The sequence below is a fragment of the Oryzias latipes genome, chromosome 10 (genome assembly GCF_002234675.1).
Source record: "Oryzias latipes chromosome 10, ASM223467v1".
Lineage (NCBI taxonomy): Eukaryota > Metazoa > Chordata > Actinopteri > Beloniformes > Adrianichthyidae > Oryzias > Oryzias latipes.
Window position 1 is genome coordinate 7,353,991 of NC_019868.2, and position 27,739 is coordinate 7,381,729.

General features: G+C 39.2%; 2 protein-coding genes across 2 annotated transcripts; both read left to right on the forward strand.

Moving 5' to 3' along the window:
• Positions 1-432: 432 nt before the first annotated feature.
• sfxn5 (sideroflexin 5) lies at positions 433-13,906 on the forward strand. Its single transcript, XM_004073030.4, has 14 exons — positions 433-790; positions 3,486-3,554; positions 3,985-4,062; positions 5,639-5,665; positions 5,751-5,805; positions 5,900-5,925; positions 6,069-6,122; positions 7,354-7,410; positions 7,531-7,596; positions 9,486-9,576; positions 9,728-9,843; positions 9,958-10,043; positions 11,640-11,757; positions 11,933-13,906. Exons 1-14 carry the CDS (start codon positions 536-538, stop codon positions 12,008-12,010), a joined length of 1,176 nt encoding a protein of 391 aa, XP_004073078.2. The 5' UTR covers positions 433-535; the 3' UTR covers positions 12,011-13,906.
• Positions 13,907-14,537: 631 nt separating this feature from the next.
• On the forward strand, positions 14,538-23,651 carry smyd5 (SMYD family member 5). The gene is made up of 13 exons (XM_004073031.4): positions 14,538-14,656; positions 15,633-15,741; positions 17,378-17,517; positions 18,034-18,155; positions 18,229-18,298; positions 19,369-19,473; positions 19,608-19,670; positions 21,066-21,136; positions 21,219-21,325; positions 21,512-21,568; positions 21,646-21,740; positions 22,652-22,722; positions 23,058-23,651. The coding sequence occupies exons 1-13, from the start codon at positions 14,564-14,566 to the stop codon at positions 23,209-23,211; spliced, it is 1,257 nt and encodes a 418-aa protein (XP_004073079.1). The 5' UTR covers positions 14,538-14,563; the 3' UTR covers positions 23,212-23,651.
• Positions 23,652-27,739: the final 4,088 nt, after the last annotated feature.

The following is a 27,739-nucleotide window of genomic DNA, read 5'->3' on the forward strand; positions in this document are numbered from 1 at the left end:
CCAAAATTTCAAATGTACTTTGTTAATATTTTTACAACAGGACACAAATACAAATGTTTGAATTCAGTTTTTTAGTTTTGATTTCTCTCTTTTTAAAATGGTCATCTCTGACTTTTCAGGTTTTTGTAAATGGTTAGTATTATATAAAATACTAAATGGTTATTGCATAACTTCAAACCAGTTTTTACTATATACGTCAAACATCAACTCACATTAAAACTCTACTTGTATTTTAGAATGTTGTAATTCTTGCCTTTATTACCCATGACATTAAAGAAAATGAGTTTATTTGGTGATAAAATCTGGTTCTGAGCAAAAATGACCATATTCATACTCAAATTTTTATTTAGAAGAGGCTTTTTCGCAGTATAAAAGATGGAATCTTTTGAATCTTTCAAATTCACTATTGTAAAATTGGTGGAGATGCCCCCCAAAGGTGGTGGTTTATGAATATTCAGCCTTATTAAGTAATTATCTGATCAGTCTGACATCTGTCGGCGTTATCTCTGCCAAGATCAATGCGAACGGTTATGCAATGCCTTTCACCGTTATCGATTATTTGGGATGTGTAGTCATGCGCATCGGCTTTGCCAGTGTGAAGTTAAAGAACGGACTGCATTTCCCGGCAGGCTTCGCGGCTCACCGCCTCGGCAGTTCCCACAGTGGATGTAGTTCGCTCGACTTGCTTTATGCTTTAGGATTCAGTTCATTAATAAGTGAAGAGTTGGATGTCATGGCGGAGTCTGCAGCGTGTCCAGCTTTCCGGCTCGGGAGTCCGCAGTATGAGCAGGTAGATGCAGTTTCTCCTCCGTAAGCAGACGCTGCTGACAGTTTGTTTGTCAAGCTTTCAGGCGAAAAAAACAAACAAAAAAAAAAAACAGGAAAGAGCTCCGCTCTGTTCTCCACCCCGCTCCTCCGGGTGAAAGTTACCTTTGACACAGATTATTCTTTGTTGCCACAGAGCCTCCAGTGTATCATCTGATCATGAAGTTGTCACCATGACTAAGACTGCTTTGGATGAGAGGCTGTTTCTATATCGTTTGCGTCCGCATCCATATCAGTCTAATTGTGTTTTGACACATTTCTTCATGATGCTGCTCCATATTAATCTCAGATTGGATTTGTTTTAAATCGTGCTCTTTTTGTCACAGATTTGAACACAAACTCTGGATTGCTCAAAAGTTTTACACATTTTTGCACATGGAGATTTTTTACTACAGTTTCTGCAGATTGTTCCTATTGCCCCATTATGGTGAACACATTTGGATTCTTTTTAGCACACCCAAAAATCCTTTAAACTCAAATACGATTGCAGGATAAAAAGTGGCAAACCCGAAAATGTAAAAAAATAAATACAATAAAAAAGATCATTTTAAGGCTATTTTGCACAAAGGTTGCATGGACCAACAAAATTGTAAATTTCAAAGAGGCAAATAGTCTGTATCATTAGACTGATAAAAATCTGACTTTACACTCAATTATTTATACACATTTATAAAATTCTTACAGAATATGTACATAAGTGTTATTATTATAAACTGCAAAAACTTTCAAAAGGGGAAACGAATGAGGGTTATTGTGAGAAGACTCTTCTGTAACAGAACATGATCATGGGTCATTTTGTCATATTAAATAACCATCATTACATGGAGGGTGGGATTAGACTGCATAAAGAAAGGGCTGCAAACAATATGGACAAATGGAAAATTCCTGGCAGAGCCAAGGGGTTCTAAGAAAGATACAAATCCTTAATATTGGGATATCTCCACAGCGTCCACACTGGGAGTCCCACAAGGGTCAGTCTTAGGGCCACTGCTCTTCTCTTTATACATAAATCATTTACTCTGTCTGTAAGGATGAAAACATTATAATGTAAGCTGATTGGGGAAAACTTGCGATTTGCGATATTGCAATATTACGATGACGACACAACTCGCGATATATAAACAAAGGCCAAAACAACAAAAATTTCTATTTCACTGCAACATTTCAATTTAAATAAGAGTTAACATAACTTAAATTACACTCCAAATGACCCTTCTCTACACAGGAGGCGAACATCTAGCATTGGCCAACAACATGAAGGGGCCTGCCTGATTGGTCAAATGCATAAAGGGATTTATTTGATTCGCTAAATACTTCAAGCTGCCGTATTGCCGTATTGCACAGCTTGATATCGCGATAACAATGAATTTTCGAATAATTGTGCAGGCCTAACGCTGATGATACTGTTCTATACTGCAATACTGCAAGCTGCAAATAAAGCAAACAATATGCACAAAAGTCAAATTCATGGTGGAGCAAAGGGTTTCAAAGGGAATCATTAATAGTGCTATAATTCTTTTTAAAACAGGAAAACTGTCTAAAAAGATTTAAAAAATGACAAACTAAAATGGGTAAACTATTTTAGTGTCTGATACTTTATATTAATTTACAACTTCCCACAGTTCTTACATTTTAGGCTTCCTGTTTTGGTAAATAATTATTTGATCATTGCAATCACAAAATCAGGCTTAATGTTATATCAGGATTCCTGGGTGGAAACAGCTTCCTGTGCTCTGGATCGGCTGCCCCTGTTGAAGTAGTTTCCTCTTTCATAAGAGATCTGAGTTTATGATGGCTTGGATTTTGCTCCACCAAAGCAGTGAAAATGAGGCCAGCCTCTTGAATCAGCATGAATCTGGCTTTGTTTGTCTACGCTTTCTTCCCTCTTCCATCTCCTCTTGCCTGGTTCTGCACTCTCCCGGGAGCTGGGGCTCATGCATAATTAAAGCCGGCTCCTCACACGGATCCTCTCACTCCTGTAAAAAACTGCACTGCAGCACATATGGCCTGTCAGACACAGAGACATGCTATAAGAGGGAAAATCCATAGCAGGGGGTGAGGAGTTATCCACAGATCTGGTGAGGACGGAGGGCTGTTTCCAGCTTTTTCCCTCCTGGGTCTGGTGTCGGACAGATCCTGTAAACTCGGATTGTGCTTCAATACCAGCGACTGCTCTGAACTGAATGTCGTATTTTGTTTTTTGGTCAAAGCAGCTTGCTACAAAAGCTTTTGGCATAGACTTCCATCTGGTCTTTCAGACGGTTGGCACATGTTTTCACTGGCATGGAGACATGACGGAAACAGAGAAAAGACGAGCATGTTCCAAAATACGATACTTTCTGGAAATGATGCCCAAATGTTTGTCTAAAATAGCTAGAAATCTTTTTTTGTCACCATTGTTTTTAATTTACAGTACAGACCAAAAAGTTTGGACACACCTTGTGTTTTTGGCAAACTTGATGTTGAAGGCAACTGTTGTTTTTACAGTTTAAAAAGTATCTGTTCATTAACTTTGGACCTTATAAAAGAAGTAAAGTGTAGACTGATAAACCTTCTTTGAGCAAATGATCAGAGATATTACTGGTGTAAACATGTATTTCTTAAGGGTTGATTTCTGGCTGCTTTTCCTGAAAATTAGCCTTGTCTTGCTGTCTTCACAGAATACGTTTCTTGGCCGTCTGAGACATTTTATCGACATCATTGACCCCAGCACCCTGTTTGTGTCTGAGGTGAAATCTCAGTTTTTCATGTTTGTTTCTTTCTGACAAATTCTAGACTGAAATCAAATCCTCCTTCAGCCATTTTCAACTTAAGTTTTATCTTAATCTTAGAAAAACTGAAAGAAAAGTTGTACATTTTCAAATAAACAATTATTTATACCCTATATGTTGTAGGACAATGACAATAAGCCCTTATAGTTGGACATGAATCTTTTTACTGATTTTTTAAAACATATTTAGCATTTTCTTGTATAATAGACCAAGCAGGTCATTCTGACAGTTAAAATAATTATAAAGTCCAATTACAGAACAAGCACTGACTTTCTGCTAAATCTGAGTTATATTGTATTTAGAATTTTGAAGGTAAAGACAGAAAAATCTATTATGCTTATGCATTTTTACTTATTGTCAAATATATATACTTGACTGTTGTTTGCAGAGGCGATTAAAAGAATGCATCAAACTTCTTGATGACTATAAACACGGCACGCTTCCACCTGGAGTTTCTGATCTTCAGGTGAGTTTATATGATGACATTCAAACTACAGATCAGTGTGTTTAACATTTGTCAACCGTATCGCCTTAACCTACTATAATTCAGTTTATGGAGAACCAGGATGGATATTTTTTAAAAGCCTGTTTCCTCTTGTATGCTGTTTTCATTTGACTTGCAGGGCTTGATTAATGTTTTTGTTGGCCTTGGCAAAAAACATTTCGTCATTGGTCTGTCATCCTGAACTTTGGAACTTTGGAACTTGATGTCATTTTTGATTCAGAGACACCAGTGTGGAGGGACGGTAGTGTGGAGCCAAAACAGAGTAGCTTCGGGCAAAACATTCTATCCTCTGATCAATAAAGTGCTTTAAAGTGAAGTGGAATAGATCAGGCAGCAACACCACACTTAGTCCTTAAAATCCATGTGTAATAAGCTGTGTAATTAGGATTTAAGTGAGTTGACAACAGTCGAGTTGAGATGGAGTCTAGAGCCTCCTCAAGACTGTAGTTTGGAGATCTTGCGCTGGAACTAAATTACAAAAAGAATAAGACAACATATGAAATTGGCATAAACATTCTCAACACAACTGATGAAAGGAAATATCAGACAAAACTGTTTTCTGGCTGTTAAATGTTAATTCTTTTTTCATTAAAAGGAAATGGAGCAGCACAAAATGACTCAATGTTTGCAAATGAAGACACAAGGTTCCTGCTTAGCCATCCACTAATACAAAACAACTAATGCTCTAAAACAGGGTTCCCCTGAACGCAGACCAATACCGGTCTGTGTGATAGTTGGTACCGGGCCACTGAGAGAGAAAAAACATCAACCTAGATGTTTTTCCTTTTTATTTATAATCTGATTCTGAAGGAAGTTTTATTTTGGAAAACTACTGGATTTTCTCTATCACATCCAACCAATTCTTGTTGGATGTCAAGTCGCTTGGTCATGTATTGAAAATCCATTCACTACTTTCTTAAAGCGGGTGCGACGACCACTAGATTGAAACCCCCAAGCTAGCAAAGTTGACAAAAAACAAAAATGTTTGGGAAGTTTCTTTTCGCAGAAATGAGTCAGTGAGGGAACAGAAGAAGAGTCTCTGACTTCAAAATCAAAGAAATCTGCATTTAACAGCCAAAAACCACTAGTCGTGACTCCAAATATGAATTTATTGTGACAGTTGCTCCCACAGACCATAATAATAATGCAGAACATTCAGGAACCGGCTGTCAAATGTTACAAGGATGCTGCTAATAAAGTTGTTCAAATGGTGGATTCATGTTTATTATTATATTTAGAAAATCTCTTTAAAGGTTAAAGTAAACTGAAGGCTAAAAAAAAACGTCCGTGAGTTGAAAAAGATCGGGGTCCACTGATCTGAAGATGGATGCATGTTATCCCAAAACATGTTGATGAAGCAGAGATGTTGACCATATGATTTTATTTGAATCAGTTTGCTTGTCAGCTTGTCAGCTGCATAAATGTCGTAGTTCACAGATGCAAGTTTGTGTGTGTTTTTCGTTGACTATTGCTTATTCTTCTAACATATGTTTACATTTTTGTCTGTTATTCTGTAATGCTCTCTTCTCCTGATCAGTTGTGGGAGGCTCAGAAGATCAAACAGGTAAGTCGATCATCAGGTCTGCTGTAAGCTGGCTCTGGTTAGCCACACTCCGGCATTAGGAAGCTCTCATGCTCTCTGCACGCAGGCCATCATTCACCCTGACACAGGTGAGAAGATCTTCATGCCATTTCGAATGTCAGGTACGACCTCAGATGAAGATCTTTGTGCAGTTTGTTCCAGCTGTTTTCTTCAGCCTCCATGTTTCTCACTGACACTCATGTTTTCACTGGGCAGGTTATGTACCATTTGGAACACCAATCGTAAGTCCCATGTGCAAACTCTCATAGTAATCATGCATTTCAGTAAAGCTTTTCATGAACATAGACACGTTTGGGAACCGATGAAATGAGACGTTGAACTTATTTTGTCCAAAAATAAGCTCTTCTTCCCTGGTTTCATCTAGGTCATTGGCCTCCTTCTCCCAAACCAGACTGTGGTGTCTACCATTATTTGGCAGGTATTGGAAAATACATATTCTGTCCTGTGGTAGCTGTAGGCTCATAAACATGTCAGTATTTTTGGTTCTGCATTTGAGATTTTTTGAAATGTTAAAAATGAAATTGAAAGCAATTAAAAAAACAAAAATGAAGGACACATTTAAACCCATTATCCTGAATTTATGTCACCATCAGCTACAAAAATGGTATCCATGCTAAAACTCTAGTATTCAAAAACAAAGTTGTTTCCGCACCATTTTGGTATTTTAACCCTCAATTTTGAAGTTAATGTTAAAGAAGGAGGCACAGGGTCCCATCTTTGGTATGACCCAACAGTTGGTTCCAACCCACAATCTCCCATTTCCCTTCCATTATTTCTATGAGACGGATTTGCCAATGTGCCATGTTTTTGCACTGCATTGCATTTCTACAACTGAATATTGCAATCAATCAATCAATCAATCAATCAATCAATCAATCAATCAATCAATCAATCAATCAATCAATCAATCAATCAATCAATCAATCAATCAATCAATCAATCAATCAATCAATCAGTCAATCAGTCAATCAATCAGTCAATCAGTAGCGTACTAACGCTGCCCTCTAATGAAATAAAAGCAGTTCCTGCACTGTGACTTGGAGTACAGATCATCTGTTACTGAAATGATTTATTTAGTGTCACAACAGATAATTGAAAAAAAGGTTTTCCTAGCAGGGTTAGGGTTAGAGTCACGTCTGTGCATCTGTTTTGAGCATTTAACAAATTTAAACTACTGGAACCAGAAACAAAACATGAATTGTAACTCTTTAAGAATTGACTAATGAAAGCTGTTCAGTTTTTTGTCATTCATTTAAAAAAAATTAAAAATGGGCTGCTGTGGTGCAAAGGTGAAGTGGTCGACCCTTGATCGTAAACGCAGGTTCGGTGCCCGCCTTGCCCAACTGTGTATGCAAGTGTCTTGGGGAAAGACACTGAATCCCGCATTGCTCCTGGTGCTCATAGGTTGGTGCCGGTGTTTGGCAGCAGAGCCGCCATTCGCAGTGTGTGAATGTGTGTGTGGGTGTGTGTGTGAATGTGTGTGTGAATGTAAAGCGCTTTGGGCCTTCAAGGAAGGTAGAAAAGTGCTATACAAGTATACTTACTGAGAGTGATAAAAAACGGAAAGACTAACGTTAAAATAATCTAAAAAATGTTTCTAGATATATTTAGTTGGGTTTATTTTTTGTGTTTTTTATTTCTTTCTTTAGTGGCTGAACCAGAGTCACAATGCCTGTGTGAACTATGCCAACCGCAATGCAACCAAGGTAGAAACTACTCTGTTGGTACTGATTATAATGCCACTGTCATTTAGCTCTTTTATCCACATAATCAGAGTGCTAAGGTTTTAAGAGTTTTCTGTGTGATTGCTGTTCTTCTGTCTTCAGCCGGCTTCAACTTCCAAGTTTCTCCTTGGTTACGCAGGAGCCGTTACCAGCGCCGTTTCTATTGCAGTGAGTGTGTTTGTCTTCATGGACATTTTCTATTTTAAACACATAAAAAGGAGTATCTGTACAGTCTGTTACAGTCTGCTGGCATCTTTTCATTGTAATGCTAAGTGTTGGAAGTTTGTGTTACATTTTGTGTGAATGCACTGAGGTCCGGTGAGATGTGATGCCTTGTTCCTCGGTTTGTTTTCACTTGTAGTGAAACAACAATAAACCTCGACCCTTTGGTAATGCTTATCTGGTCTTTTTATTTGTTAAAGTCCCTCTCCAAACATCCTATGATCCGTTGTAAAATAGAATGAATGGTATGGCGGACAAAATGATGGCCAGAAGAACAGCAGCAGTGAATCCAGACGAATTCAAGACAAAAACCAAATGCAACCAGTGATCTGGACTCACTGCCTCTGAGTAAAACTGCTGGAATCATTACTGACCTCAAAGAAGACATCCGTTGTTCAAAAGCTGAACTGGAAATGAAGACATTTAGTTTTGATTTACTACAGACCTGTGAACAACTTGCCATTTTCAAGCAAGGTTAAAAAAAACGTGTTTTTAATCAACCTAATGAGTTTCTCATGGTGACCATGGACCCACACTTTTCTGGGGTCTATGAAATCAATTGTGGTGTACCTCAAGGTTCCATCCTCGGCCCCTTGCTTTTTAACATTTACATGCTTCCTCTGGCGAATGTCATCAGAAGCCACATCATCAGCTGTTTTAGCTATGCTGACGATACCCAGCTGTACATAGTTATGTCTCCTGATGACACAAGGCCAATAGAAGCACTTTTTAGCTTTATTTTAGATGTGAAATCATGGATGGCATATAATTTTCTGCAGCTCAACCAGGAAGAAACTGAAATTTTAGTCATTGGTCCTGAAGCCAAGAGAGAGAAACAGTTTCTGAAGCTAAAAGAAATTTCATTAAGCCATTCAGAAACAGTCAGTTATTTTCTACTCTAAGCTGGCTTTATCCCTCATATAAAACAGGTGGTTAAAACGTTTTTTTTTTATCAGCTTAGAAGATTGGATAGGCTCCGCCCACTACTATCTCTTGCGAATATGGAGATGCTAATGCATGCTGTCAACATCAGTAAAAGTGATTATTGTAACGCCCTGCTTGCTGGTCTTCCAAAAACCAACATTAAGATTCTTCAGCTTCTCCAGACCTCTGCTGCACGAGTTCTGACATAGACCAGGATGTGAGCTGATATCACTCCAATTTTAAAACCCCTGCATTGGCTCCCCAGATGCTTCAGGATAGTTTTAACAGTTGTGTCTTAACGGTCTTGAGCCTTCTTATCTATCCGATCTTTTAGTAAAATATAAAACCTCGCGGACCCTGAGATCCTCTAGCACTGGTCTACTAACCATTCCAGCTGTGAAAACCAAAACTTATGGAGAGGCATCTTTTCAGCACTATGGCCCGCGTTTATAGAACGGTCTGCCAGAGGACCTGAGAGCTGCAGAGAACATGGACGTTTTTAAGAAAAGGCTCAAGACCCATGTTTTTGACCGTGCTTTTAGCTAATTTGACTACTTTTATTATTTTATTTTATTTTACTCCCATTCTAGGTCATACTGAGAAACTTCTGAGCCTGTTTTATGCTCTACTTCTCCATTTTGTTTCATTTTTTTATTCTTCTACTTGTTGAGATTTCTTTTTACTTCTTCACATGACGATGAGCTCACCTCCCCAAAATGCAGACTGGTTGTCTGGTATAAAGAGGAGGAAACCTGAAAGACTTTTAAAGAGTTCTAGTTGCAAAGTTGAACTCAGCACCTTTATAGTTTTATATTTTGATGTGTGAAACCTTGAGGATGATGGACAGAGCCCTTTCATTTGTTGCATTTGTGTTAGGAGCATGCATTTTAGATGGATCTGTTATGTTGCAGGTGGGACTGAATGTGCTGATTCAGCGCGCCAACAGGCTAAGTCCTGCAACCAGAATGATTGTGCAGAGATTTGTCCCCTTCACAGCCGTAGGTGGGTTTCAAAGACACTCTGTGCTTGGATTTTTCCCTCAGAATTTCCCACAAACACACCAGACCCTTTACAATATTTCATTGATCATGGATACAAGTTTTTATCAGTTCTGGTTCTACGTAACAAGATGAAGAGATTTTCCTCTCCACAGCGAGTGCAAACATTTGTAATGTGGGTCTGATGAGGCACAATGAGTTGTCTGAAGGTGTGGATGTGCTGGATGACAAAGGCAACGTGGTGGGATCCTCGAAAATCGCTGCGAGAAACGTGAGCAGCTTCTTAGCTTCCTATAAAACATTTGTCTTTGAAAGTACTGTTAACTGGGGAGAGCCAATAAGACCTCATGATGTACATAACACGACATTCTCATCCCGTCCTCAGGCAATCATGGAGACAGCCTTCACACGTGTGGTCCTTCCAATGCCAATCTTTGTCCTGCCCCCCATCATCATGTCCTACCTTGAGAGGTATGCAGCTGTGATTGAAACAATAATGCAAAATATTCAAATCCCCTCACGACTCCAAAACCCCTAAATGAATGAATGAATGAATGGAAGGATGGATGAATGAATGGATAAACAGACGGGCAGAGGTATCCTAAGCATTAAAGTACAATAAACCCACAATTTATCACCCCCAGAAATAATTCAGGTCTGATCAAAATGTGGGTTTATCAATTGGTTCAGACAATGTTGTCTAAGAAACACAGAAGACATTTAGAAAAGATGCTCCCCAACTCTGCTTTAAAAACAAAACACTTCCATCTTCTACAGCAGGAATAGTAACTTCACACCTCAAATTCAGTTTCAAACCTCCAAATGTCACTGCTGGGATCCATCCAGACTTCCTTTGGTAGTTTAACAGAAATCTACCTGATGCAATCATATGAATGATAGTAGGTGTCCTGCAGTTTGTGGGGCCATGACCCCGCCTTTATCTTTGTCTGAAGTTCAGCCGTCCAGTGACTGAACCTTGATGATTATGGCCTGTGGCAGTCCTGGACTGCAAGGACCAGATTGTTTTCATAATTCTTCTTTCTTACTGCGCCCTTGAGGAAAAATGTCTGTTTTAAATTTATTATGGGATGGCCACAGGCCTTTTTTGGCCACATTGTACCAAAGTGGGAAATTTTGGGATTTTCACATTTTCTCACAACATGGGAAGAGAGAACTTTTGTGATCTTCACAAAACGTCACACACATACCACCAGGTTAAGTCTGCAACCAACAAAGTTTTGTAGCTTTTTAAAAAAAAGTGTTCCTCTTTTTAGTGGTAAAACAATAATAAGAAGATTTTTGAGCAGAAGAAACGTAACCATCTCCTTTGTGCTGGTAAATCAAAAGCCAATCCTTTCTGTAAGGATTTCAGTCATACTTATGAAGCTGAACTTAAAGCAAAATCTGGATTTTTAAAACATTTAAGACAATTTAAACCTGTCAGCTGTCAGAGAACTGGTAGGAGTCTCATTGTCTTTTTCCCAAAATACTTCACCATCATCATTGTTCTTCTTATTATTAATGGATTTTTTGCTTGACAGGCTTCTTCAAATCTGGTTGAATATTTTTTGGGTGTAAAAATGTTCTTCATCTACATTGTGCAGCATCATGTTGTTCCAGCTCAAGCTCCCCTTTCTGAGCTCAAACCACTTTAAACCTGCTTCATGTTCACACATCGACAACCTCTTTTCTTCTTTTAATTTATAAAAATATCATTTAGTTTGTTTTTAAAGCTTTTTAGGAAAAAAGCTCATAAAAATATGTATAATTTTTATAGCCGACCTATAGCTGACTTTTTTTTTTTTTTATATTTCAGCGTCACATTTGCACCAGTCTGATCAAAAAAAAGCATGAAATTAAATCCAGTATGTGTTGGTTTTTTGTGAATTTTCTTTGCAAAAATGAGTTTTATAAATAAAGTTTAACATAACACTTAAAAAGAAAGGTTTGTTTCCTCAAATCTGCACATGGGGTTGTTTTTCTGCACATGCATTGAAAGCCATCAGTTGTTTTGATGCAGTCTGCAGGACTCACATTCCCTCTGTGTTTCTGTCCTGACTTGTGAAGGCTGCGCTTCCTGCAGAGCAACCGCAGATTGTTGCTTCCCATCCACAGTGCCGTGTGCCTGCTGACATTCGCCGTCTCCCTGCCCGTGGCCATCAGCTTGTTCCCCCAGATGTCTCAGGTACAGTGCGCTACGTGGGAGCCAGAAGGCTCAGGGAGCAGCTGCTGAGATGCTTACATTACATGTACTCCAGTTAGCGCGCACAGCCCGCCTCTTCAGCCTGACTTTCAAGGCCAAAATGGAGAGTAAAAAAAAAAACCTCAATTCCTGCTTTTTTTCCCTTGTATTTTGGCAGATTGAGGTGTCTCGCCTTGAGCCTGAGATCGCCATGGCGACCAAATGCAAGGTGGTGACCTACAACAAGGGCTTATGAAGGATGGCACAGCATGAACAAGAAGAGGACGGCGAACAGGGATGAAAAAAATTCTGTCCTGAGAATAACTGTCACCAAGAAGCCATGGTGGGATTAATGGGAACTATGTGCTGCTGTGTTTTCACAGTACAGAATGGAATCCCTGTTCTTACTCACTAAATCTGTTCAGTTAGTTTTCACAAGATCCCAGCAATTATCCAGCCTCAGTCTGGTTAGTGCTTGAAAAGACCAGACCTTGCATTCAGCAAAAAATGCAAATGTTTCTATGTGATTTAATTCATGAACTAAACAGAATACAGTGTTGAAAATCAAACCTGCCAAGTATAATCAGGATTAACTGTAACCTAATGTGTAACCGCATAGAATTCTGCAGATGTGGAGCCAAAGCTGGTCTGAGACGTGTCTTTGAATGGTTTCTACAGTAACACACACTCACTAATAGCTTGTTAGTGGTCGCACACACAGTTAGAATACCTCAGCTGTCTCTGAAAAACAGCAAAGAAGTGCAGAGCTCTTTAGACAGCTATAGAAGCTGCAGCTCCAGGTGCTAATTCTCTCCTCACATGCATGAAGGGGTTCTACTGTGTGGTTCTTCACAGCGGAGCGTGCAGGTTTCTTCTGCCCTTTGCTTCCTCTGTTCTGCGTCAGCCCGGCTTCTCCTTCGTCCTGCCACAGAGAAATCGAGGCAGGAAGGATTTATAGAAGACCTGTGAGAAAATCCTTTGTGACACTCATCTGAGAGGCGTGACACATTTGATGTCACACTTGGGGAATGGAGTTAGAGCGAAAGCAGGAGATGTCAAAGTCGCTTCAGATCACCAGACAGGGATCGCAAAAAGAAGAAGAAAAAGACAGAACGGTCAGCTTTAAAGGATTTGACAGATGTTGGACTTCAACTTTTATCAAAGTGCTTTTGGTTTGTTGAGTGCCTGCTGCCTCCGTTTCACTTTTATGGCTCATGTGAAGAGAAAGACAACAGAATGACAGAATGATTTGATTTGTAAGAAAAGAAACAAGAAATCTACATGGATGTGAGATCACATTTAGGGCCATCTTGTTTGCATATCATAAAAATCTTTCTTTGGTAGAACCAAATGGAAATATGCCCCTAAGTGGAAAAAAAATTAAATTAATGCTGAAATGATTGTTGCTCCAGAAACTAAGACATTTACATTACAGACTTATTCTATGTCCAGAGGCTAAAACTGTTTCCTAAAGATGGTTTGTAGTGTGATTTGGTAAAAGCTCCCAGTTCATCCACATGTCATGTCCCTAGCAGCTGGTTGACAGGGGTAGATAAGGGTGTTTGATGAAACCAGCTTTTTTCTTATCTATTTTTAAATCTATTTTTTATTAGAAACCACCTCTATTGTGCCAGGAAGTGTTGAATTTGTTTTGTAAAGATTTGAATTTTGGCACCCTCTGGTGGACTTTCTTTTTTTAATTATCTGACTTGAACGTTGACGGATCTCATACAGCCTCCTGGGTCGTGTTTATGTGCAGCAGCTGGTTTAGGTTTCTAAGCATTCCTGCAGTTTTAGAGACTTCCTGTGAAGAATGAATGGGATCAGCTGAGGGACAGCTGTGCAGATTTGAAGCATTTCTCTGTTTTATGCGTTATAACATACAGATTCCTTTTTTTTAAATGTGTAAAGGCCTAACGTGTATTAGGGATAGTTTTCTGCACAACTTACTTGGTGGAATTATAAACTGAATATTTTCTTTTGTACATCGTGTTAGACAAGGTCATGACCCACTGTATAAAGAACTAAAGTACTTATTTTTAATCCTTTATAAAATGATATTATTGCTAATAAAGTAGTGTACATTTTGCCTTGTCAAAGTTTACAAGGCTGATTTATATACATTGTTCTTCAATAAATTCTAATCATGTTACCACTTTTTGTCTATTTCCACCTTTAACTTTAAGAAAAAGTTGCAAACTTGAGCAAAGTATGACAATTGCATGCTCATCTGACATTATCCTGGTACTTGCAAATTATTTGCATAGTTGCATTTCCATTTCCATTTGCAATTTACAAAATTACAAATAGAAAAATTTACACTTTTTACCCCAAAATAATAATAATAAACAGCCACTCCTCCCACTCAGCTGTCTTTTATTTTGTCAATTATTATATTCTGTCATCAGAATTGCCCTATTGTATTCAGAAAAACTGTAAAATAAAGTACATATTTTTCTTAATATAGATTTTTATAATTAATTTAGAAAATTAGTAAACTATATTTTCGTTTTTGTCTAATTCTTTTATTTTAAAGGCATAAATCACTTTTAAATGGTTTTCTGGTGCTTGAGTAATTTTCAAGCTAAGCCATGTTTTAGATTAAAATACAAGTCATTATTTGACTCAATTTCCGTTCCTCAAGCTGTATTTGATTTTGTTTGGTTCATTAACATGCGAGAAAACAAACTAACCAAATCAACCCATCTGTTTGGCAGAACAGTCGTAGTTAGTCGGTTGTCCAGCAGAGGGCGCTGCTTCCTCCTTGAAATCACGTATCGGGGTGGAAAGGTCAGAGTTCATCAAAAACATGGCGGCCCCCGTGGATGACATGTTTTCTCTGTGCGTAGACGCCGGTAAAGCCGCTAGCAGCGTAGAAGTCAGATTTATAGACAATTTAAAGGTAAGAGTTGTTTGATTAGACTGAAAACACATTGATGTTTGAGTTACGGTCAAAATTTGTTTTCGGAGCGGCGCTGTTGTTTAAGTAAATCCTGCAGCGAGTGACGTTCGTTTCTAACTAAAAAAAAACAATAATTTTCTCCACTTATCAGACTGATCTATGAAAACAAACTATTATGGACTAAACTGCTTTTAAAGTTTATAGTAAGCGTTCGTCATTTGAGCGCTTTTGTTGGTCAGATCTGCAGAAAATGTTACGTTTGTGCTTAAAACGTAAATTAAAAAATGATAAAAAAAACAAAAGATAAATGCACCTTCATTAAAAATATAATTTTAAAAATGTATTATTTATTGAATTCAGGAATAGAAAAAGATTAATTATAATCGCAGAACAGCATTTTTATAAAAATCAGTGTTTTCATTTTTATTTTGAAATAGTAGATTACTTCCCGTTGTTTGGCTAAGCACAGTGTAAATTTAAAATTTTTACATACATGTTGTAAATTATTTTAATTAGTTGTGCAATATTTTTTTTTAAATTTAGTACATGCACTGTTTCTTAATGTTTATTTTTATATTTTTCTGTGTTGTTTCTACATCAATTTGATTTATTGATGGAGTATTCACTCAAATCTACATCAGTGTGTTCTATAGTATAGAATCTATGCCACTGATTTTTTATGACTATGCAGTATGTTAACAAATATGAGTCAAAAGCATCTTGCTGCACTGGAAACTGCAGTTTTGCCAAAATACAATATTCAGACAGGAAGCTGGATTTCAAGTTAAAGGACATACTACATAAATAAATCAATAAAAATCTAAAACGGATACAACACATTGTGATTAAGGTGGATGAATAATAAAAATGTATTAAACTGCTGATATCATATACTTCTTAAAGGTTAAATATTTAATGTATTAGTTATCGTTCAGCTTAGAGGTTGAGTTCCTGCTTTCTTGTGGATTTCTTTCAGGGTAAAGGTCTCTTTGCCAAACGCAGCATCAAGAAAGGAGACACCATTTTCACTGAGCGCCCCCTGGTGTCTGCACAGTTCCTGTGGAATTCCTTATACAAGTACAGAGGTGAGATTTTCAGTGGGGAACACTGCACAGAAAACCTGCACGACTGTCTTTTGACGCTGTACAAAAACCTGAAACTACAGACCAACAGTATCAAGACTAGGGGTGTAACGATACGCTAAAATCTCAATTCGGTTCCATCCAGAATTTCCTAGGGCTCGGTTCTGTACTGCTGTATAACAAATCTGCCTGATAAGAACTGCTATTTTATGAACTATCATTTTGTTATGTATTGTGTGTGTTTGTGTGTGTTTTGCTGCCGGACACCTGAATTTCTCCCTTGGAAGATTGATAACGTTTTTATCTATCTGTCTATTTTCGGTCCAAAAAAACTAAAGCAGGAAATAATTACTTACAAAATGCATTTATTGGTTTTACATAACAATAAATAAAATTGACCCCTTGTAGATGATCTACTTAATAAAATAAGAAAAAACTATTAGCTGCCAGGAACCAAAAACTTTGGATAATTAACAGTTGCCTAAAAAAACATTTTATTTTGCACATTTTATTTCTTGTCGACCCGATTGTTACAGTCGGTGATGCCGTTTAAAGTTCGTTAACAGATTAGATATGTTACTGTGGCATACTCTAGCTTTGTGTAACAATGTCAACACACAGCATTCGACTTATCCAACTGCCTTCATGGATGCTGACATCAAAGCCAAAGTGTTCCCACACAGGAGAGCGTAAGGAGATGGGGGGGTGGGGGGGTTGTCCTCATCTCTGGCCTGGCGTCTGCATTAACCACATGGTGACATGCCAACTGTCCGTCACCTAATAGCGTCTTGGAGGAAACTCACGGCTAACATTACTTTCGTCTCGGTGCAAAGTTAATACAGTGGCGACCTGGGGGTTAGCCCCGCCCATAGCCACTAAGACTCATGGGAAGAGGGAAATCTTGTGTGTTGAATTTTTCACCATCACTGAGAGAGCTGTGAAGAGAAGTGAGCTTCATGGTGTTATGCTGTTTGTGTGAGTTCATAATAAATGCATATTAATGCTGTAAAGGAGATGGAGTGATCTATTTCTCTGTCTACTCTCTCTCTGTGAGACTGTTTGAGGGTGAGTGAAGTATGGGGCAAGGACAGTCTTACCTGCTAGTTCATTAAATTAGCAGCTCGGCTCTTGTTTCCCCGCTATGAGTGACAAAGCAGCTGGGTCGTTCCAGTGCACATGCGGGAAAAAAGAAAGAACATACCGAAACGGTACAGAAGTGAACCGAACTGAAACTGTTGGGTTCAACTACGTGTATCGTTACACCTTTAATCAAGACAAGACATGAATAAATCTGATTTTACTGCAACAGTTTTGCTCAAATGTTTTCAGCGTTTTAGTCATCATTTCTGTCATATTTTTGTTTTAATGAAGCAGATTTGAGTTTCAATTATTGGTGGCTATGATGCTTTATTGGTTAAACTACATAACAGTGGGAGAGCTTTTATTTTGTAATCTTTTAGGCAAAAAATTGTTTGAAATACAAGACATTAAAGGCAAAATAATCTGTGGACGAAAGCTAACCAGAAACATATATTTTCTCTAAACTTCTTTGCAGAGCTTGTATACTTTAGTTTTACTCAATGTTTACTAAAAAATCGTGCGAGCATATCCCAGAGTCCCTCCTGTTTTTTGTTGTCAGCCTGCGATTACTGCTTACGCGCTTTGGAGACGGCGGAGGAGAACGCCAGGAGACTCAGCGGTAACCCCGCTCTCATCCTTCCCCACCCTGAGCTGTGCGGCGTTCGCCCCGAGCTGCACCAAGCCTGCCCTCAGTGCCAGGTACGACCCCGCCCGCCCACTAACCCACCCCACTGCGGGGGCGGCACCGCAACCCCATCGATCTGTACTGGCTCCTCGCGGGCGGATCAGTAAAGCATCTCTTTTATATTAAACAAACCGACACCCCCGCTCGCCTTTGAAGGTCTCCCCCACACACACGTTGTGTATTATTTATTATCCAGACAGCATGGCCTGCAGCTGAAACAGGCTGAACTGGAGCTTCACTAACAGATCATTTCATGGTTTGTCTGATTTGGTGTTCTGAAGCTGCAGCCTGTGTTGAAGCTCATTTATCTACAGGACGCTTTGAAAAGATGGATGTGGGTTTAGACCTTTGAAGCCTCTACTTTATTAATTTATAAATGCTGGGGTAAAAGAGGTCCTAGAAAACAACACAAGTTTTTTTTAGATTTTGGCTAAAAATGTCCTAAGGATCATCGAAAGACCACTGGGAATACTTTTAAAAATAAATCGGAAGGTGACCGGAGTGGCACTGTAACTGACCTCTCCTTGCAGGTGATGTACTGCAGCAGCGAGTGCCGACAAGCCGCAGCAGATCAGTACCATCGCGTTCTGTGTCTGGGTCCGTCTCAGGAGGATCCAGATCACCCCATCAACAAGCTGAAAGATGCATGGAGGTGGGTGACAGCGCCGGAACCAATCGACGCGTTTTGGGTTTTCCTGCCAATAAGAGGCTCTGTGTCCTTTCAGGAGTGTGCATTATCCTCCAGAGACCTCCAGCATCATGCTTATGGCCAGAATGGTAGCTGTAGTCAAGCAGGTGAGTGCTGCAGGCCCTGTCTTTGATCCTAAAACTTTCTGCTGCAAGTCTTCTTCAAATTGTGGTTATAAAGTAAAGAGCAGAAAGCTCATCCAGTAAAAATGTGTTTTAACATGTTCTTGTGGCATTTTTTTGATGATGGAGGACATATATAAAAAACTTATACCTAAAATCACACTTCTGAGTATTTATTCAAATCGTTGTGAATCAGGAGCAGACAAAAAAATGCCCTTGGAAATAGATCTTATTTGTTACGCTGAAGATACGGTGCTGTTTTTATGCATGTCCAATGCAGGAGCTTTTGAACACCTTTCTCATATCACGACTCTGGAGACCGTCGAACGTTCTCAGCAGGTTTAATGATATTTAAAAGGGTAAAAGTGAAAGCAAATGATCAATACAATTAATGGATATATGCATAGCATTGCATCATAACAGTACAAAACTTAAAAGTCCCAAGATTACATTTTCAACGCGTACCGGTGATGCAACCTCTGACTTGAGACGTATGCAGCAAATTCTTTTCACTGACACAACGAAGTGCGTGCTAGCGAGTTCTTTCTGTTTCTACATGTGCATTTTTCAATAAAGATTATTCAAATAAATTTGTTGAACAGCAATACTTCTGAAAACACGTTCAAAATAATCAGCCCATTAACAGAAGGTTTAAAACACATTCATAAAACACTAGAACTTTCACTCATAACAGAACAAATACACTGGACGGGCCACACCCTCACTACTCAGCTTGAACAGAGAACTCTCAGCAACAGGGAGGGGGGGGGGTGGGGTTGCTCCACACTAACGGCCCCACCCACAACTGGGAAACACTTCTGATGAACTCCTGCTGCTCTGCAGAAACTGAGTCAGCAGACATAACTAGAAGAGCACTGGAAACATCTTTACAATAAGTGATCGGACTGCGACTTTAAGTCAAACCTGATTTGTATTTTGTTCTTCTTTATTGATAAAAGTCACCATTTTATACACGGAGCAGCCGCTTGTGCAGCTGTCATTTGTCATTTACAGGCAGCTGAGCAGCTACTGACAGTGTTGGTCATTTTGAGCAGGCTAAAGACAAAGCCCGCTGGCAGAAGCTGTTTTCCCGCTTCTGCAGCCGGACCGCCAACGAGGAGGAGGAGATCGCCCATAAGCTGCTGGGAGAGCAGTTCAGGGTGAGTTCTCCTCAGGTTTTCGGCTGCAGCACACATCCAAAGCTGCTGGGGTGTGAGACTCTTACGTGGCACTGTGGCTGATGAAGCTCATGATGCATGTTTTCTAACATTTGTTTTTGTTGCATTGCTTGCAGGGGCAGTTGACCTTGTTACACAGTCTTTTTAGCACAGCGCTTTATGACGACCATCTCAACCGGGTAAGTTGACGGTGCTTTCAGTCCTCTAGTGAAACAAAAGTGTTGCTCAGAGGAGCTCCAACGAATAAAGTCAATTAATTCAGTCGCCATTTTTTCATAATACGGAGGCAGCCATGTTGGACCAGATGACGTCAGTAACCAGTGACAGATGGTTACAGATGTTTCGATTAGCCAATCGTTTAGACTTCCTTCACTAATCACTACTTAGTGCACTGTATCGCTCGTTTTCCGTTTTGTCCAAATTCACTATTCCAAAATCTAGTGCCCTAGACATTTCCCAGAAGTCTCTGCAAAATAACCTGTGTGCATCGATGTTCACTAGATTGGTGACTATCGACCACAATGCATTGCGTCGGAACAATTTTTCATGTGGCAGAAAATGTATTTTAATTTCTTTTTTATTAAACTATCCATGTTTTCATCATCAGAGCATGGTGGATTCATAAATAGTTTGGGTAAAATGGTGGTAGTTATTACTTCAGGAAATCAGTGACACCATATGACGGCTTTTTAACAAAATATGTCATTTTATTAATGAATGAACAAAAGCTGTACTTAAATGTCAGTGTTTTTGAAAATGTAAAATCTATTTTTCTGCCAGTTGTTAGGAGGCACAGTCTGTTATCAGTTTATGTGGCTTTACAGTTTCTTAATTAACTGCATTTTATATTTACTTAGGATATTTCTGTGCATTGATAAAATTGTTCAATCTAAAGTGTTACATGTAAAAATATGCATAAGAATTTTGCCCAAAGGAATACATTACATACATTTTTCATTATCTGCTGTGCCAATATTTTTTAAGGATAATTTGTCACTTTAAAGCTCAAAATGTATATTTTAGGAAGGGCCGGGCGACGTGGTCTAAAAATAAAATAAAATTCCAATTTTAATCAAACTTTCCTTAACTTTCCTGAACAAAAACTTACAAATGTTGGATTTTTTTTGCGGAATTATTGTCTGTTTGTGGCATGATTTTTTATGTGTTGGGGAAGAAAAACTTGTACATTTCATTCATTGAGGTGTGAGCTGGTTTTAAAGTGATCATTTAAATTAAGGACAAATTTGGTCATTTAGGTCCTAATTAATTTTCATAAATCCGAACATACTATTTACTTTTAATCAATAGAGCATTACTTTTTAATAAGATCTTTGGCATTTTGAGGGATTTGTGTTTTATTGTAAAAAAAAACAAAACACATTCATTGTCAAACCGGTCTGGGTTGCTGATCAGATTCAGCATTAATTTGACTTCATTAAGTGGATTGAAATGTTTCCCATCTAACTGATTGAGTCTCCTTTTGTTTAGTTCAAAGTGGCTGCATGAGCCAATCCCAGCTGTGAAATTAGAAGGTGGTTTCAGCACAAACCGCTGATGATGCCTTTGTGTTGCAGTGGTTTCTCCCTGAGGGTTTCCGCTCTCTTTTTGCGCTGGTGGGAACAAACGGGCAAGGCATCGGCACCAGGTGAGCACCTGCCTGTCTCCCGGTGAGCCCGTCTCCCTGTCTCAGCTCGGGTCTCATTCTCCTGTCTTTGTGCTTGTCATAGTTCCTTGAGTCAGTGGGTCCACGCCTGCGATGCACTGGAGCTTCCCGCCCAGCAGAGGGAGCACTTGGACTCTTTTATTGATCAGCTGTACAAGGACATTGAGAAAGGTCACAGTTTTATCTCACTTCTGCAGTATTTTTTTTAGAACAAATCTTTTTTCTTTTTATGTCTTAGCTGAGAAGATTTTCAATGGTCACATTGTTGGCGAGTTTATTGTCGTGGTCGTCATGTGACCTGATGTGCAGACCCAGAAGAAAGCTCAAAAAGCAGGATTTCTGTGTTTTTCTCTGCAGAAACGGGAGATTTTCTGAACTGTGAGGGCTCTGGACTTTATCTGCTCCAAAGCTCGTGTGAGTGTGACAGACGTCTCCCTCTTATTGTGTGCATTTGTTAGAAGCACGTCTGACGGCTTGTTTGTCCCATGCAGGTAACCACAGCTGCACGCCAAACGCAGAGGCGTCTTTCCCCGAAAACAATTTCCTGCTTCACCTCTGCGCCCTCAGCGACATCAACCCAGGAGAGGTCAGCTGACACGTCGGAGTCTCCGCTCTGAAATGTTGGCCTTTGGTGGACGGGGCAGAGCGGCCCTCAGTAGCTTCTGCGTTCTGTCTTGTCACACAAAATTAGACGGCTGAGTCTTTTAGGACCAAGTGGGTGTGTCAAGCTGTCAGAAAGATTGAGAAGCATCGCATCTTAGTGGCACAGTGATGCGACAGCAGCAGCGCTGCTTTCCCTGCATAGAATTGAGGAAGGAAGGACAGAGCATCTCCTGTGTATCAGTGCATTAACGTTCTGACCGCATTCTTCTGTTCTGCAGAAAATCCTCAAACTAGAAGCTGATCTTAAGAGTAAAAGACCCCAAAAAGGCTGTTTTTATCATGTTCTTGTGGAATTTCTTCGATGATGGAGGACATTTATCAAGAAAATTTAGTTGAAATTGCTTTTCTGAGTATTTCTTTATTCATATTGTGAATCAGGAGCAGACAAAGAAAAATGCAGTGTGAAAATAAGCTTATTTGTTGCGTAGAAAATACACTGAACAACACTACAAATAGATCCATGAACGTCTCTGAGTTCCTCGCCTGAGCTGGAATCTGGATCAAAACTGTACGACCGGATAGCTCCGACATCACTTGCCATTTTTGTTGCACTGGGGTTGTGAGGGGCTGTAAGCTAGCATGTAAATAGATGGGTGATTGGAAGGGGGTCGGGGTTGCTCCTCGCCAACAGTCCTGCCGACAACCCAGAAGTGAATTTGCAATGAACTCGTGCCACTCTGCAGAAACTATGTTCTAGAAAACAACATTGTTTTTTGGGTTTTGGCTAGAACCAACATAATCATAATTAAATATAATGATTTTACAATAGATCAAAAGATGATCAGAGTGCGTCTTGAAATGCTATCCTAACAAAAAGTTCCCGTTTTCTTCTAGGAGATCTGCATCAGCTACTTGGACTGCTGCCAGCGGGATCGAAGCCGCCACAGCAGGCACAAAATTTTGAGGTAAAACATCTGCCGCCCTCGGCATCTGCGGCCCGAACCATCTGCATCAATAGAGGCCGCCCCGCAGTGATTGGCAGGCTTAGTACAGGAGCGCTTTTGCATCACCCCTCTTATTGATTAGGATGATGAAAAAGACTAATCTTATCTTATCTTTGGATTGCATCACAAGTCTGCACAGTTAGAAGACACGTAGAAAGGAGAGTTTTGCAGCAGCTGGTTGGAAGCTCTCCTTCCTGTGTTAAACTTTCCCGTTTCTCGTTCTCAGCAGCTGCTGAAGAGCAGACGGGTTCAGCAGCTGGCTTTCATGTGTACAATCACACCTTCTGTCTTTCCAGGGAGAACTACCTGTTTGCCTGTGCGTGCGTGAAGTGTGAGTCTCAGAGAGACGAGCTGGATGTGACATCTGAGGACGAGGAGGAAGAAGAAGGCGGCGAGGCAGAGGGCGAAACAGAGGGGGACGAGATGGAAGAAGAAATGACAGATGTTTAATGAGAGCCCTGGCCTGCGCTTCCCAAGCCCCTGATGTCCTCGCAGATATGAAGCCAATAAGAAGAAAAGAGCTCTTCCAAAGATTCAAAGGGGGCCTGAGCCGTCCCAGCGACGGAGCCAGGTCCTGCTAGCAACACGCCTCGCTCCTTCTTTGTTTTAGAGATCAGAATCTGACATGAAACATAAGCGCTGGACTCCTGCTGGGTTTGCCTCTTGGGCTGGATGTTCCACTTCAGATCAAGTTTAGGTTTGGAGGCTTTAACTTTTGGTTCATGGGAATCAGAAAAGCTAACAAATAAATAAATGCTGTACCAAACAGTTTTTTAGGACGTCTTGTTTTGTAAGTCTGAACTGAATTGCCATTAGCTGCCTAATGATGCATCATTAAGTGCAAAATAAACAATAATAAACATGCATGTTGTGTTTATGTCCATCTGCAAGTTTGTCTCCTTTTTCTGCCGCCTCCTTTGTGATCCATTCACCTCCTCATAGGAGCAAAATGGGTCCAGCAGGATAATTAGACGAGGGACTTTTGCTACCTTCTATGCAATTTAGTAACTTTAGTACTGTCCATACTTTCCTAAACATTTAGTTTTTAATGTGAACTGCTCTCCGCTGATGGAAATTAGTCGAACGTTTACAGGAAAAAAACTTTTAAGTGTTAAAATTCAAACAATGCTGGCATCTTGTGTTTTTTTTTTTTTACCCGTCTTTAGAACGACATCGGTGTCAAATGACAGAACATCTTCATTAAAAAGGCCTTCTGGTGTGCTTTAAAGGCTTCAAGTTGCAGAAAGCACAATCAGTTTGGGTTTGCTACTTTTTACATGAGGGGCAAAAATAAAAAAAACACCCAAATTTATCAAATAAGATGAAAAAACTAAGCAAAAAAAAAAAAAAAATCAGCCTTGCCAAATGTTTTAGCTTCACAGTACAAAAATGACTAAACTTACTACTCTGAATTGAGTTTTTTGGACTGTTTACATGTTTCTTTTATTTATTGTGTAAAAATATACATATATCGGTCAAAAAAAGGAGCTGGGATGATGCTGAAAAGATGAATATCAAACATTACCACAAAAACAGTTTTAAAGAAAAATTAGAAGAAATTGTAAAAGAGAAAACTAAATGCTCAAAAAGGCACCGGACTACTAAGCATAAGGAACTCATCATTTTTCTGATCAGTCTTGGACAAAGTGATCAAGTTTTTATGTTGGGAAATAATTTTGATCCAGAGAGCAAGAATTGTTAAAACATTAGTAATGGTTTGCAATAAATATAGTTTGCCCATGTTATCGCGAAGTCTTAGTTTTACTACTATTGACCCTTGTCCTATCTTAGATGACCCCACCCTTACTTTGACGTGTTATTTCATGTAATCCATGGACACCAGTGAGGTTCACAAATCATTGAAGAAAAAAGGTTCAACACTATGTCGAGTGGGTCTAGATGACCCAAATCCCAATCTTAAAGTGCCTAGGATAGCACAAGGGTTACAAAACAAAAATCCTGGAATTCTGTGTATTAATACGTTTTAAGTCTTAGAATCAACATTTTGTCAAAACTGATGGAACTGCTTCAGAATTCACATAGAGAAGGATTATTCTTGCTAAAATGAAGCCAATAGGCAGAGATCTGTTGGTTTGCTGCTGCTTTGGCTCATTTCGGGTTGAATCTTTTCATTTCATTTTAATTGCAGCCTTGTAGTTCCAGGAATTTCCAGTCGCAAAAAATACAGCCTGGTTTTTCTTCCTGTGATCTATGAGTTCAAGTTAACCTTCATGTAATGCATTATGGAGACCTTGACTGGAAAATGACTCTGTCAGTTACTGCTTGCCATTTAGGGAGAACTGTATTTTATGTTATGGTTCCACTAGAGTGTGATGGCTGCCGCTGTCTCGCATCTCACATCCTAACGTTTGCACTCTCATGAGATTGAAAAAAAAGAGAAATGAATCCTTTCTTTTTGCACAGTGCCAGTGGAAAACATGATGGTTGGTTGCGTGTAAAATTGAATGTAGGGACAGCAAACCAGCAGTCATTTTTACCACTCTTTCATAAATAATTGAAATTGGATGTCTGTTGAGTCGTTTATCTGGTTTACACAGCCCCTGCCTTTGCTTTGCATAACTGTACAAGTGAAATATGCCTTCAGTCCGTGCATACTAAGAACAAAACCCTGAATGAAATGGGCTTTCTCGCAGGGAGTTTGTGCTTCAAAACCAGTCTGTTTGAAGACAGATGGATGGGAAAAAATATATTAAAAACAAAAAAAAATGAAGAAGAAACAAATTACATGAATAGAAATCATACTTATAATTTTGAAAATAATTAAAAAAAATGTTTTTGTAAGAAACCTTTGAGTTTTTTACTAGAAATATGTCATGCAATTATTGACACGCAACCTTATTTTGTAATTTGTTATTATTTTTTGCATTAAAAAGCTAAACATTGTTAGTGTTGAGTTTGAAATAATTCTGATAAGATTTACTTCAAAGATTTTTTAAAGTTTTCTGAAGAAGATAGTTTGTCAATCTTGTCCTTTTTTTGAAGAAACCTGGATTAGGATCCAAAAAACTCTGCATCCTAAAACCGGAAATACAGGATTAATAAGGGGAAAAAATAATTACTACATTTAATAATAAAAACAATGAATGCAGACAGTGAGTTTAGTTTAAAAACATTTAATAAATGAATGTTTACTCATTGATGTAAAAAATAATTTGCTACATTCATTATAAATAAATGAATAACTTTCCTTCAAAGAATTAAATGTCTTTATTGTTGTTTTTGCCAAGGAAAATCAGCTTTCTAAGCCAATAACTTTGACCATTCATTTTGTTTTTTATTTTTGGATTTTTAACCCTGTTGGAAAGTCAGTTTGAAATGTTGAAAGACTTCTCTTAATCAGCAGCAAACATTTCTTTCATACTTTTTGTCCTATTTCTGATCTCATTTGACACCACTCTTTATGTATTTTGATGAGGTTTTCATTTGCTGAATGCAAACATCCCTTTGGTCCTTCTTGGACCGCTAAAAAGATGGAGCCCATGAGGCCGAGCAGCAACTGCTGCGGGAGGGCTGGACTCTGGGATGGTGGATGTAAATGACTGAACACTATAACCATCGTGCTATCCTATGACCCCACCCTTACATTGACGTGTTATTCCTACCATGACAAAGGTGGATAAAGGTGAAGAGGACTTCATGTAATTCATGGACACCAGTGAAGATCACAAATAATTCAAGAATAAAGATTCAGTGCACTGTCAAGTGGGGTCTAGATGACCCAACTCCCATTGGTAACCCATGTGCTATCCTAGGTATTTTAACATTGGGAGTTGGGTCATCTAGACCCACTAGACAGTGCTCTGAACCTTTTTTCTTCAATGATTTGTGATCTTCACTGGTGTCCATGGACTACATGAAATCTTTCCACCTTTGTGCATGGTAGGGAAAACACGTCAATGTAAGGGTGGGGTCTTCTAAGATAGCACAAGGGTTAAGAGTTGAAGGTTGCAGGTTGAAGTTTAACCCTTGTGCTGCGATGCATCACATGTGGGCTGGCAGCCGTCGCTCAGCCTGCCTGTTTTTTTTATGCAGCTAAAGCAGAGAGGTTAAAGGGACCAAATCAGAGAGAAGTGTGCAATCTGAGGTTAGTTTGAGGAGTAAAGGATTGAGATGTGACACAAGGGTTTGAGCCAATAGAGAGCTTTATAAAGGACCCTTGACAAACTCTTGTTCAGAAAATTAAAGGAGAAAACGCAGCAGTGCACTAAAAGTGGCAAGCTATTATAATTGTTATATTGTGCAATTGGAGGACACGCAATACTTTAAAAAAAAAGCATTTATTACAGTTCATATGAAGAGGCGGATTGAACGGCTTTCAGTAAAACTCTTTGTAACTTTATTGCAGTTTTGTAATTTGGCTGAAATGTCTTTAAACATTTACAGAGATTAAAAAATGATTGAGAACTAGAGTTCTTTGAATCTGTGATGTGGAACAGGTATGTTGGGTGGAGTTTGCTCTGCCCACTTCAAAAATGTCAGGCTTACCAACCTCCCATTAACAAAATAAATAGAAAATATAACCAATAAGCACCTTAAAGGTTTTTGACTCAAAGGTGTAGATGTAAAATCTGGCTTTGTAACATGGGAGTCAATGGGAAAAGACTTGCTTTTGTCACCAGCCTCCAGTGGTCATTTGACAAACTGCAACGTTTGGAACTTCTGGGTTGGGTCAAATGCATAAAGGACCATCAAATGTTATTCATTCATTCATCTTCTTCTTCTTAACTGTTTATTCCCTTTCGGGGTCACGGGGTTGCCGGAGCCTATCCCGGCCACTTGGGCGTAGGCAAGGGATACCCTGGACTGGTCGCCAGTCTGTCGCAGGGTAGAATATCCTCAATCACACATCCATTCACTCTCACACTCACACCTATGGACAATTTAGAGTTGCCAATCAACCTATGAAGCATGTTTTTGGACGGTGGGAGGAAGCCGGAGATCCCGGAGAGAACCCACG